General features: G+C 30.2%; 1 protein-coding gene across 1 annotated transcript; it reads right to left on the bottom strand.

The window, feature by feature from the left end:
• Positions 1-11,747: 11,747 nt before the first annotated feature.
• Positions 11,748-14,539, bottom strand: LOC129222152 (ecdysteroid-regulated 16 kDa protein-like). The gene has a single exon (XM_054856609.1). It carries the CDS (start codon positions 14,410-14,412, stop codon positions 13,900-13,902), a length of 513 nt encoding a protein of 170 aa, XP_054712584.1. The 5' UTR covers positions 14,413-14,539; the 3' UTR covers positions 11,748-13,899.
• Between the last annotated feature and the right edge of the window lie 311 nt (positions 14,540-14,850).

Genomic DNA, 14,850 nt, shown 5'->3' with positions numbered 1-14,850 from the left:
TAATAATAATAATAATAATAATAATAATAATAATAATAATAATAATAATAATAATAATAATAATAATAATAATAATAATAATAATAATAATAATAATAATAATAATAATAATAAAAATAACTGAAGAATTGTTCAGTTTTCCCAATTTCTCATCTATGCCTGTTCAAAGCAGTCGAAGCTGATATTCAAATGATATTAAATAAATCAAAAGGCTTAATGGGTCCTCATTGAGCTAGGTTACAATTAACAAAAAATTCTGTAAAAATTGTATTTGCCCTAATTTACTAAAACAGAATAGTTCTGGTTCAGTCTTGTATGGTGAGGTAGTTGGTCAGGAAAGCTTGTAACCGATGCTAAAAAGTAACAATTAGGACGATAATTGTTTATACAGTTCATAAATTCATTTCAAGCATGAACTTAAGCAGGCATAGAATTGTGGGTAAAGGAATTCGACAAGAATCAATAATTTTTAGGCTTTCCTCGACAAGTGTCATGACCAAATGCATTTTCAAACGCTTTTTTGCATTATGCATTTCATTAATTGTTTTTTTTTTTTTTCAATCCAAGTCGTTATTTTGAGACCAAGTCTAGCAAATTATGGACAAATCAGATTTTGTAAAGCAAATGATAAAAACGATCCAAAGCAACTTAAATATCAGAAAGATTATATTCTGTTAAAAACAGTGACTAATTTCTTATAACATACTTTATTGAAAAAATGTACCTACACAAAAAAAGTTGTAAATCCTGATGTATGCTCAGAGTTATAAATTACTCTTTTTGTTGAAAGCAATATTTTTTTCTGATGTATACATAGAATGAAATTGCATGCTTTCTTTTGGTATTCAACAACACCAACTAAATATCAAAGCACATTCAAAGATTTATAAGCAAAATGCATTCATTGCTTTGATATTATAAATGCATCCCGACACAGTATCTAAAATATTTTAACGTAATTCCTTAAAAGGAAGGAGGTTGCAACTGCATCGAACTACACTCAGCACGTGACTGAGAGGCATAGTTCGCAGCAATATGCAGAGGGAAAAGTATTCAGCCTTCAGGCTTTTTGGAACAAACTTTCCTCTCTGCCGATTCGTGCATTATTCAGAAATAAAAGAAAACAAATAAATGCATTGATTGTGTTATATTCTTCTTTTTCCTTCTTCCTGAACACATTTCAGAAACTAAAAGCTCGGTTGGATTTCATCCAGCTCGTTTTATTCCATTCTTTGACTCTTTTTCTGTTTTTGCAGATTCTGGGAGTACATAACTTGTAAAATCCCTCACTTTTCTCCCTTTCCATATTTTTGTTACGTTTTACGATGTACATATGTTTCTTGTTTTCTCTCGAAGAATAGGGATTTCCTCAAATCCCTTTCTTACAAGCACAACTGAATGAGTTAGATGATAACAGAATTGTATTCTCCCTTTGTATCTATCAATGCATGCGTGGAAGAGATTACAGCTGAAAATAGAATAGAAAAAAGAAAAGAAAACGAGATCAAAACAGTTTTTCTCTAGATAACAAAGACGATATAAATATTCTCGGATATCAGCTATTTGTTTTAGCTTTTGATCCATTAAATGAGATATTATATTCTGTTTTGATATTGTAATCATTTGAATTAATCATTGAAATATGTCTTATAATCTTGGACACGTGTCAAACACGATACTTGGAATAGTTAGCACGTTGTTTGATGAGTGACTAAGTAGTTAAAAACAAATAACCGTTTGTGTTATGACAAAGTAAGTTAAAATAAATAACCCTTTGTATTATGACAAAGTAAGTTAAAATAAATAACCCCTTGTATTATGACTAAGTAAGTTCAAATAAATAAGATTGTAATTTTTAAGTTGCAAAGTTTCCAAAAATAAATTTTAATTTAAAAATCGTTTGCTTTCATTGTAAGTATTTGCACCACTGATTCAGTAAGTATTAAGGTAAATGCACCAGTAGTGGTCACTGCTTCAGTAGTGGCCACTTTAAGGTTTATATTTTAAAAATAAGGATTCTAGGGGTCCCAGTGGATTCAAACTTGCAGGAGGTAGACCTCAGGCTATAGTGTAGTGGGCAGTTCAAGGAGGAGTAGGTAGAGCATCATGGAAAATTGTTATCAACTATTTAATACGGTCGCCTGGATTGTCGATGTTCTTTCAGCTGTCTTTTAAAGCTTCTCCGTAACGAGGTATATAAACATTTTGTTGTATTATGAATAGAACAATGCTCAAAAATAATATTTTCAGAGCTGTAACCATATTATGCAATGTGAAAGATCAGTTTTGGAACCTTTTCAGCTCTAAATAGTTGCTTTTTTTGCTGGCAGTTTACCTGACCACTACTGGTACCACAAAAGTTGGAAAATTCAAAAGTGGCCTCCAGGTGGCCACTACTGAATCAGGAAGGTTTTTCATAAATCAACTCAATTTTCCTTTTAATAGGTTGTAATCTCTTTACTTAAAAATCTGCCTCATTTCTGACATAATATTATTGTGTGATCCAGTAGTGGCCACCCGGTGGCCACTTCTAAACAGTAATATGGCCACTACTGACTCATGTACATTATATAATGGCCACTGATGGATCGAATTTCAGGTTTGAAAAAAGATGAACAAATTGATATTCTGGCATTTTTAAAAAATGGGACGATTAAGGAAGCTATAATATGCTCATTGAGTTTCAAATATGGTAATTGATAATGAAGGCCCACAGTTTAAAAAAGTCACAAAAATATGCTTCACTGTGGCGCCTGCTAGTGCGTTTACCTCTTCTATGGATAGGCCCAGATTACTCAACAGGCCACCCCCTAGGCCCATACGCCCTGAACTACAGGCGCATATCACGGGGGGGGGATTATTAAATAGCTTGTTGGTTAAAAAAAAACAAAAACAAAAAAAAAAAAACAGGAATTTGGCGCTAGTACAAAAAGAGGAGAAACATTCTACTAGAGATTGCAACCTGCTTCCTGAGCAGGTAAAAAATTAATCAGGAAGGGCATAATGCTTGGTCGAAGTTATCCTTTTTCTAAGCAAAGCAGATATTTTTTAATTTCTTAGATTTAAGCAATCATTTCTTGAAAATACAGATTTTTTAAGGTAAAACACTTATTAGAAGTAAGTCACGCACAGTAAAATTAGAAAAAGCCATCATATATAAAATTCCCAGTTATAACACTTGTTTATGGAACAATTTTTCTCTTTGGTAGTCTAAATCATGTCAGTAAGTATGTGTTTGCTATTTATAATCTATTGATTCATATTTATTTATGACTGCTAATAGTCAGGGACGCTCAAAATTCAAATTTTTGGAAAGGGGGAAATTATCAGTTTACCGAATAAAACTTCAAAGTTTACCAAGTAAAAAATAGGAGCATGGTACTGCTAGTAGTTTTCTAAATTATCTGTGACTAGCAATAATTTAGTAGTTACTAAAATTATGTTTACAATAAATAGCATAAATAATCAGAAAAAATAATAATAAAATATTAAAGTACTTAAAAAATAATTTACTAGACAATACCAGATATTTACCGCCAAAGTTTTATAATAGGTTACAAATGTTGTAAAATTTCCGAATTTGTAAAATATTTAACATTTATGGACTTTTTAAAAATTTTATCTTTGAAAATTCTCTGATTTCTGTATTTTAACGATGTACGAAACATCCGTAATGAATTCTTTAGATCTATTTTATCTTCTAAAATCTTCATTAACTTAAGACATAGCTGAGAATTAATGATAATTTTTATGAGTCTCTTGAATCAACACGGATGACTTAAAATTTTTGCATCGAATGCGATCGCCAAAATTAGAAGTTTAAAAGTCCTCCTCTGCACAATAAGACATATAAGGAGGGTTAGAAATAATGTTAAATATATAATTATAAATGTCCAAAAGGTAAAATCACAAGGAAAAGAAAAATGAATATATTAATTTAAAAAATTATAATATAAAGTTATTAATTATTAAAATATTAAAGAAGCGGATTCAATCGGATTTAGAAATGTGTGAAAAATTGGGATTAACACCTAACAGCGTAAAAAATGTCCAAAATGCGTAAGTTTAAGCTAATTTGTAGAGTTTCATAAATCTGAATGTTCTTGAACTCCAAATCCATGACCAATTGTCAATTTTCATGATTTTTGAGCACTTTTTGCTAAAAACCATGACTTTCCATGACCATTTTTGATCATAGTCGAAATCCATGACTTTCTAGGTGCATGGACACCCTGCCTTTAGTAGTATTGAAAACTTATGCTACCAATTTCCTATATCCATTGATATACCTTGGTAAGTTGTAGGAAACAAATTGTACTAGAATTACATTGAATTGTGTATTTACTATTTTCTTATGAACTAGTGGTACCCGCACGGCTTTGCCCGTAGTAGAAAAATTAAAAGGTCTTTGATTAGCCTAGGTATTTACAAATATTGTATGGTAACTTTCTCGCCAATTGGCTTGCCCATGCTACGGTTCCACGTTATGATAACTTGGTAATTTACTAGTCCATCTTATAATTTTGCTCGGGAAAATGTTCTTAAAATTGGAATAGAAAACGAAAAAAAATCGACTTTTCGAAAAATCGCACCATGCTACAAAATAACTTTATGCCAATTTTCATGAAAATCGGCCGAACGGTCTATGCGCGTCACAGACATCCAGACAGACAGAGATCCAGATATACAGACAGACAGATTTTCAGCTTTTTTTATTAGTAAATATGATTTCGTAGTGATAATAATTATTCAGTTCATACTTACCAAAGTTCATATGTAGAATACTTATATAAGTACATTCATTTTCTTTTACTTTATTTTTTACATCAGCGTACAAAAAATACAAATACAAATTTTCTACTAAAAACATTTTATTTTATCCTAAATACGTATGTACTTTGAAGAAAGAAATGTACAATAAAAATGTGATTGATATATTGGTACTTAATGTAACTATCATATTGAACCAATTTATCCATCAGTTATTTGAATTTAGTGTGAGAAATGTGAATTCTAAGGAAAAGATGTCAGATGGCCACTACTGACTCATGCATGTGGCCACTACTGAAAATCTCAGATTTTGGAGTGGCCACTATTGGATCAAATTTGAAGTTTGGGAAAAAATTGATAAAAAATTTAAAAAAATTGAAATTCTGGCATTTTTAGAAAATGGGACGATTCAGGAATAATTAGACTATAATACGTTCATTGAGCTAAAAAATTGGGATTAATATTGTAGACCCACAGTTTAAAAAAAGACATAACATATGCTTAACTGTGGTCACTACTAGTGCATTACCTTAGATAATGTTTTGTAAACACAATTCTTTCCCCGACCACCTTGTGTAGTGGTCAGGAAGTTCTCACTGCGGATGGGGAGACCCTGGTTTCGCGTCCCGGCTAGGGCATGATTGAATTTTCTCTATCCTGTCCTTGTCCTTTCGCTGCATTAATGTGTTGTTGTGCTGTGAAAGCTTGCCTAACCTATAAACGGGTCCTTATGACATGTGTGAACTGTACAAGTCACACCAAATCACTTTATAGTTGGTGAATTAGAAATCCCGAATTGACAGCCCAGCTGGCACAAAACTACAATACAATTCTTTCTTTTCACACACATGTCTCAATATCATTTTTAATATGTATGGTTCGAATGCGAGAAGCTGAGTAATGTAAAAAGTTGTTGCAATCAAAAAGATTTTAATTTAGCATTAAAATACTTCTTGTTACAATATTTAAGAGTAATAATCTGTAGTTACTTTGTTTTAGATATAATCATAAACCAAGTAACTCAGCCAAATAAATTATTAATACTAATGTGCGATTTTGCACTGTTTTTCCATTTTTACCAAAACTTGATTGTTTCAGTTCTTAAGTTTTTTACTTCTTTTTGCGTAGTAAGGGAAGTATTGTATTGAAGGAAATATCGGCCGAAGTTTCCATTTTGCTCATCCCCAAATCAATAATTAGTTGTTTTTTCGTCCTAACTGCACGTGCATATCTACCTAAGAACGCATGAAAGCCCTAAATATACATTGTGACAAATTTCCTCGTGACGTATGTATGTGCGTGTGTATCTCAAAAAACGGTATGAGGTAGAAAGTTCAAATTTGATATACAGGCTCCTAGTGGGGACTAGTTGTGCACCTCCTTCTTTGGTTGTATTCGGATATTCCAAAAGGGGCCTTGTGCACTTTTTGTGGGAAAAGCAGTATTAATACCAATGCAAACTAAAGTGATATTAAAATTTGCGGACAGTTGGTGATATATCGCCAAGCTTTTGGTCACCAAGCTTTGTCACCAACTTTTGAAAAACAAATACGGTAAAAAAATATTTTAATATAATTATAAAATTTCTATTTTCTGTGCTTTCATTAAATTGGTGACTTGACTGTCACACTTATTAAATAACGTCCGGAAATGAAGACACTGGCGCGAAAGGATAGCGCGTTGTTGTGGTAATAAGTAGGACACAAGTTCGAATCCGGGCAGAACTCAAAAAACCAAAAATTAATTTAAACCGAACAAATCCAAATTAAACTTTTTAAAAATATTTTACAAAGTAGAAGCATAAGTTTTAATTATTTTTTTGTTATTATTATTTTTGTTGTTGTTGCTTTACTACGCATTGCTTTGTAACCTTCTTAATACCTCTTGATTATATTTTTTTAAACATAAATATAAACCTTTTAATTTATGTTTTTTATTATATTAGACAATTAACTGTCATACTTTACTTTAATGAATAGTATCCGGCGACGAAGACACAGTGTCGCGGATGACTAGCGCGTTATGCTAAAAAATAAGTAGTTCGCAAGTTCGAATCCGGGCAGAGGTCAGAAAACCAAAATTTAAGTCCCAGTTAAACTTTTCAAAATTATCTTACAATGTAGAAGCGTAAATTTTAATTAGTTTATAATTACTGTTCTTTTTTTTTTCGCTTTACTACACATTGCTTTTTTACTTCCTTTATTCCGTGTCATTATCGTTTTTATTTCCTTTTACATACTAAAGGAAGTATTGTGTTCTCAAAAAAAAAAAAAAAACTCCTTACATTTTGCCCTAATGTTCCATTTTATTCATCCCCGACTGAATTTTGAGCGGTTTTTCACCCTACCGCAAGTGCATATATATACCTAAAAACATATGGCCGTCCGAAATGTATATTTTGACCATCTCCGTGTGAACTACCACGAGGTCAACTGTATGTGCGTATGTATGTACGCATCTCGCATAACTCAAAAACGGTATGTCGTAGAATGATAACATTTAGTATGTTATCATATCCTAGTGGGGTCTAGTTGTGCAACTCCCCTTTTAGTGGCCTTCGGGTGTTCCAAAAGGGATCTTTTACACCTTTTTGCTCGTGATTAACTGGGGTGAAAATATAAAAAATGTTTCCTTGTTTACTTCAAGGACCTACTATCATTAAATTTGTGTAAAAGGAAGTCATGTGATGCACACATGAGCTCGTTTTAAACAGTTTTATTAAATAGCCTATTTTCAAATCTGTTAATGTATTTACTTTAATAAGTTAAATTTTATGTTTTATCTTGTTGTGATGCAAAATAACCCAAATTTCCGTACTAACTTTATTTACAAAAAAAAAAGAAAAGAAAAGAAAAAAGCAAGATTCATTCAAAAAGTTTTTACAAGTGTCATAAAAACTCTTAAACTGTTCAAAAGTACTTCAAACAATGAATTCTAAAGAATATATGAAAAATTTTTGTACATGATGTACGCTATGCGTCACTTCAGATAAAATGTTTTGAAGCAAATATACCCGTTTGAAAGATCTAGATTGATAAAAGTTCAAACTTTCTTGCAGCTGATTCTCTAATAACTATAATAATAACGCTATTTCGAACTGCATAAGTTTGAACGAAAAATCGTATAACGGAAAAACAAAAACATATTAAAGAAGTATTATAGGATAGATCTATTTTAGATCAAAGTGTTTTCCCAGAAGTGACTGCGTTAACTAGGCTAAGAAACTGACAAAGGATGAACATCTCTTTCTCATAACGCTACTACTGTTCTTTTCCTTTTAAATTTTATAAACTTCATGACTTCTTTTTTTCCGCTTTTTTAAGAAAGATTTTTTAAAGTATTTTCAGTATCCAATCACTTTTTTATTTTTTTATTTGTTTCTGTTAAAAGCTTTTGCTGTAAAGAGTGTTAAAAATATTCTTTTTCACTTGACAGTTAAAATATTCTTTGTCATATAGCAAGCTCATGCAAGAATTTGCTACGTTTTCCTTCTTTAAAAACATTTAACAATTTTTTACATGAGAGTTTTTATATTATTATAAAATTGTTTGGATGAGGCATACGATTGATATTTTAAGGTTAAAAAATATTTAGATCCTTAAGAAGAAGGAACCAACAAACTTAAAATAACTTGTAGAGTTTGAGCTTTGCCTATTCATATCTAAGTATTGAAAAAAGTATTTTTTTCTGTCATTTTTTGCATAATATACATACACTACCAAAGTTCTCGTCTTCGATGCCTAAAGCTACATGATATCAATGCTCCTATTTCCTCAAATTTTCATCAAAACATGCTTTTGGTCACGTTCTTACTTTTGCTCTTTGGTATACGCATGTCGTTCTAACACAGACGATAGTCATACCGTAAAATGTATGTAGCATTTGTCAATTTTAAGATGCTTGCTAATGGAAAAGAAAATAGATTAAAAGGAAAGCCTTTTCATCTTATAATCTAAGAAAGATACATAAAAAAAATATCCTTGAAAGGTTTTTAAAAATAGTATTTTAATTGACACCCTGATTTATGATAATATTAGAAGAACGTTTTGAAACAAAACAGTTAAAACTTTGCTTACAGATATATATATATATATATATATATATTTATTTATTTATTTATTTATTTATTTATTTATTTATATGTATACGTTAAAAAAGGAAACATAAACTTCTGCTTAAAATTATTCATTGGATCATATTTAACTACATAATGTTTTTAAAACAATTTTAGTAATGATAATTCCGGTGTCGTTATAGAGTCGTTTAAGAATGATTACAGTAGAGACTCTCACTCTCTCAGATACTACGACCCCTCCCCACCCTTTTTGAGCACAAACTTGAGGTCACGCCGATCCCTTTTATATTAGGTTTCCCTAAGTAGTAAAATAAGACACTGAGTAAGTTACCTGAAGCTAATTATGTAAAAGGCTAGATAATTCCATACATAAAATTCAGCATTGATACACAAAACTTAATTTTTTTAACATATTATTATTATTACTATAATCTTCGACATAAAAGTGGAAAACATATAAATACAGATTTTTTTTTTTTTGAGATAATTAATTATTTAAGGTGAGTTGACATCCACCATCAGTTACTTTATTAACATTACCTAATAATTAGGGAATTTACGCTGTTATTTAGTATTCTCATGCGACTACAAATTTAAGTAAATTACGGTGCGTTTCATTTTTTTCTTCTATATTATAAACTTACGCCTCTTTTGAGACCCTTCTGAACACCGTAGGAAAAATTGCTCTCCATGTTTAAACCCGATGATTTACATCATATAAAATGCTGTGTCCTTCTGTTATACTTTCCATGTTTAGATATTTGGAGTTGACCAATGAAACGCACAGTAGCATAATATAATTTAGGCAAAAGTAAAAAAAAAAGAAAAATATATTAAGGAATATAATTGGTCGAAAAAAATTGAATGAATATCATTCCTTCCGTTTAGACATTATCTTCTTTTTTTTAACGTCTACATTTTAAGCTCACAGAAAATATATTTCTTCCATTTATAAGAGTTTCAAATATTCTATTGGCAACAATAGTAGAAAAACATTCATCTAGAATAAAACATTTCTCACATTATTCATCAAAACATAGTGTTTTTCATAAAGGGAAAACATAATTCATCCCTGAAAGAGTATCATTTTTTATGGTTTCAATCTTTTATTAGAAACATTATACTTTGTTTGCAGAATTGGACTTAAAAGTTTCAGATGCCATTTTTTAAATCTTACTCTTTTTATCATTCAAATAAATTACAATAATAAAATAATAAACATTTTAAAGATACATCGTGAGAAAATTTGAGAAACTATAGAAAACTTTCGAAAAAAAAAAAATATGTTGATGTAACCATAGTTTTTCCATCTTTAGTTTTAATACGTATGTCATTGATATAATGATAGGTTTACTTGGAGCATTTGCAGAAAAAAATAGTTCAATAAAATATGTATGATATTTATCAGAATTGTCTTGCGTAGAAGATTGTTTATATAACAGTTCGCTCAATAACTCAACTCTTATCATCGGAATATGATCGGGTCACTCACAAAGATTTGGCAAATCACGGGTTCAGTAAAGTTGTCAAAATATTAAAAGTACTCATTTTAGACTTCTTAGCATTTATTACAATGTCTAAAAAATCCTTATCCCCAACAAAAGTTGCTATAGAAATGTCACCGTAATCAAGTAACCAAGTTCTTTGTTTAATCTTCTCTGTCTAATAAAAACAATAACATTGGCTAATCAGAGCATTAAATAGTTATAAGAACCTATTATTTTATGATCAATAGCTTTATGGTAATTGATGTTGATCCAAAATGCACAAGTGATTTAAGTTAAGCTTACATCATCGATTAAAAGCATAAACAACTATTTTGTGTTCTTTGGCTAAACTAAAAAGAATATTTTCCATGTGATGCCGTGACTAAGAAGGAAATGTCGTTTTTTATTTACTTTAAGTAATTAATTATTTACTTACACTAAATATATTTACTGGTTTTCTCGCATTTTTAGATACATAAAAACGCATCTGTTCACTAAATGATAAACACTATTTCAACAGTAATGCTAACCCATTTTCAGGTCATCATGCTATCGCCGTTTACGTGATTTATGTTTTTTATTCATTTACGTAAAAAAAAAGGTATTTATTTATTAATTTCCACAATTTTTAAATTCGTAAAATCGTGTTTCTGCACTAAATTTTTGAGGTTTCAGTTATTCCGCAATTAGTGTAATTTTTAAATATTTACATTAGATTTTACAACGCATAAAGTAAGGTTTTTTTAATTAAATTGAAATTTAGCACCAAATTTTAAAAACAACAAATTTATTTGCGCCCCATCTTAAAATAGCTAAAAGCAATTACTTTTCATGAGCACATATGCTATCAGCATCATAACTTAAAGAGTATTTAACTAATTTCGCATATGATAATTAAAAATAAAAACATGATAGATAAAATAATAAAGTTGGGGTAAAAAAAAATTTATTGCAGAGTTTTTACTTAATTATAAGTAGTGAGGGTTTATTATAGCTTTATTAGAAAGCATGTTTTTAGTAATGATTCTTATAATTAAACTTAAATAGTCACAGACAATGCATCAAAATGATAATCTTATTTCTTAACTTATATGAAATTTAAGATTGAAACTAAAATTTACAATAGCCGTCTCAATTTATTATACGCTTTTTACACTTATTTCTGCTTTTTCTGCTTTATACAAAGTTTTTTTTTTAAAGAGCCACGCTTTTTTATTTAGAAAAGTGCCCTTTATAGCATTCTTGAAGTACTAGTTTTAAAATTAGCATTGCTTTCTACTTAATATTATTCTCCAAATAAATATGAATGATACAAAAAGTTACGGTATATAAAAGTAAGAAAAAACATTCATGAAACCAATTTTAGAGTACTACTTACCTCGTTCATAATTAACTATAGAAGCATACTACAGGAGTATGTTTGATTTTCAAGAATTTTTTATTAAATCCAAAGCAAAAAATGCACTGAAGGTTTTAAAAAACAAAATTTTCACAAAACAAAGCATGTACTTTACAACAGTTGAGTTATCACAGCCCTATATATTCAGAAACCTGAGAATGCCAAAAAAATAATGTTGTTGGTTTGTGACGATAACGGAATTTTTCTTTGAAGGAAAAGTTAGAGACTGTTTTACACATATATCTTATTAATTATATCTCGCTATCTCTCTCAATCATTTGAAGTTTAGTCTCATCACTCAATATCAGTAAACGTATCTTTCTTCATGTTTAAGGCGATAAGGGGCTTTTAGATGAGTAAAAATTAGTCAAACAAACCTTTTTTCATTCATTATATTTCTAAAAACTAAACCTTCATCTGAACCGTTAAAAAAAAAAAAAAAAGAATTGAATCAGTGTAAAACTGGTGAAGTTATGACACTTTTTGTGAGAGCCACGCCCCTTTCTTTACTAAAAAATGCCTATAAAATGCATGAGTAAAAAAAAAGCATATAATATTTAAATTTTTAATACTAACACCATTTCTAATGAATCATAAGACCTTATGTGTGGTGAATTTGTATTAAAACTAAATTATTTATTTAATAACGAAATTTGCAATAGTAAAACAGAAAATGTTGATTTCCTCAAAAACTAATTTTCCATATAATTACAAAATTCAAACTGCTCCTTGCAAACGAATTATTATTTAAATTTGCTGAAATTTTTATGCCAAGAATTTAAGTGGTTTGTTAACATTTTGTTGTGAAAGATTTTTCTGTTTGATTCGTTTTGTGGAGTATATTTGCTATATTTTATTGAAATATGAACATATTTTATCGAAAACGTCTTGTTTTTGGCTTTTTTTTCTCATTATTTATCTTTACCACAAAATTTTGAAAAAGTAATTCTAATATCCTAATTTCGGTTGTTTTACGTATCATATTTAGCTAGTAGTATTTAATAAATTTGATGAATTTTCGTTTGCAAGGAGTAATATCACAAAAGCGTCATAAAATCTAAATTTAAATTTTAAAACAAATTGAATTTTAAAATAACTTAATGAAATTTATATTTGAGTTGGTATTAGCATCATGTAACTATTCTGAAAATTTCAAAGAAATTCGTTGAAAATTACTTTAAAAAAAATTGAAACCCCCGTATCGCCTTAAGTCGTTAATTATGAATTTTTACACACATATCTTATCAATTACATCTCGCTATCTCTCTCTATCATTTGAAGTTTAGTCTTAGTACTCAATATCAGTAAACGTATCTCTCTTATCTTTCTTCATGATTAAGTTGTTAATTCAAATTTTAACATTACTATGCACTTTTTATACGTCTTTGATCGATAGAAAGGTTACACGTAAATGTTGCAGTACAATAGAAACTCGTCCACAAGAAAAACACGAAATCACTTAGAGCTTTGACAGTTATTAAATATTGGGATGAAAACGAATTAGGTCACATAAGTTCTCTTTCAAACATATGAAGTTTAGTCTCAACCCTCAACATCAGCAAACATATCATTCTTAATGACTAAATTGTTAATTATGCATTTATCGTTACTAAGCACCTCGGCCTTCTTTTGATCGCTGGAAACGCAACACTTAAATGTTGCAGTACGATAGAAACTCATCCAACAGAACAACACAAAATCAATTCGAGCTTTGACAGCTATCGATCATTGAAATAAAAACGAATAAGGCCATATAAGGTCCTTTTTGGTTCAAAAGTATCTTCTAGATCGTCGGATGAATTAATTCTCATGACCAACGTTATTTCAACAATAACAACAACGCATTACTGTTTCTATGTCATGAAGTATTGAATCATAAAACAAATTATACTTTCTTATATCAAACACATATGCCATTAGAGTACTATTTAATGCTGATTCATGCAGAGTACCATAATTTAGTAAGAATACATACCACAAAATTGAAAACGGAAAACATTTGCTTCAGGACTTAATCATTAGACATCAAAGAAATAAAAAGCATAAGAACTAAACCCAGTTTAGTTTGAAAATGATGCATTAGATACAGCCCTTTACTTTCTTTTCGTATAAAAATAATTTAACTCGTTATTCCTCCATTTTGCGACTTTTAGTATGACGCTACGATTTTATTCTTCTATTTTAGAAGGTATCTTAACACACACAATATTTCTCTTTTGCTCATCCTCTAAAGCCCAGTGGACTTCCACAGATACAGTTGGATACCAGCTTTTGACAGGTATTATATTTCGGTAGACACTGATATCACCTGCATTTAGAGGGCAAGATGGTTGCGTACTTTGACAGCCGTTAGCTTGTACGCCATTAAAAGGCACGGCAGGTAAAATCGACAGTTTACCTTTAACAACAGGTTTAATCCGTTTGATGCTGTCATTTGCTCTATATGTGATAACAATTTCTACATCTGTTCCACGTTTTAGAGGGCATTGCTCCTTGCCATCACAGCCACTGACATTTAAATCCAATAATGTTCCAACTGTAGAACCGCAATCCCGATAGTTGAGACCATCTACCACACACGAAAAAAGCAAAACGCACGTAAAAAACAAACCAGCTTGCATTTTGCTGACTTGCAACAAAAATGAGGCACCGCAAAGCGCTTTGCAGAATATATGAGCCATTTTCTTTGAGTAAGACTGTTTACCAAGGTCAAAACATTAATAAAACCTTAGGCAATTTTCTTCATAAAGTACCATTCTGCGATTCGACTTTTCATAAACACAGACGTTAATCAAATGTTCGGTCCAAGCGTCGAAAAAGTGTGTCGTAAAAATCTAAGGCTTTGTCCTCAATATTTTATTTATATCAGCCCGCTGATGTGTTTGGTCACTTCAAACGGCTGAATAAAGTGAAATCTTCATGACAGAGAAACAATCTCCTGGCCTTGTGACAGCTGATGCATTGCACTGAGGTCATTATTTACTTTTGGATACGTCATGTGTGATAAAATTCCACATTTACTACTTAACTGGCGTCATACTTGGATGCAGACGGATGGGTTTTGAATTACTATTTAGACGGAGAGTTTATCGTCATTTGTTTATTATTTAGGAAGCAAA

Source organism: Uloborus diversus, chromosome 5, assembly GCF_026930045.1.
Source record: "Uloborus diversus isolate 005 chromosome 5, Udiv.v.3.1, whole genome shotgun sequence".
Lineage (NCBI taxonomy): Eukaryota > Metazoa > Arthropoda > Arachnida > Araneae > Uloboridae > Uloborus > Uloborus diversus.
The sequence above is the reverse complement of the archived record's forward strand: the minus strand, read 5'-3'. Positions and strand labels throughout refer to the sequence as shown.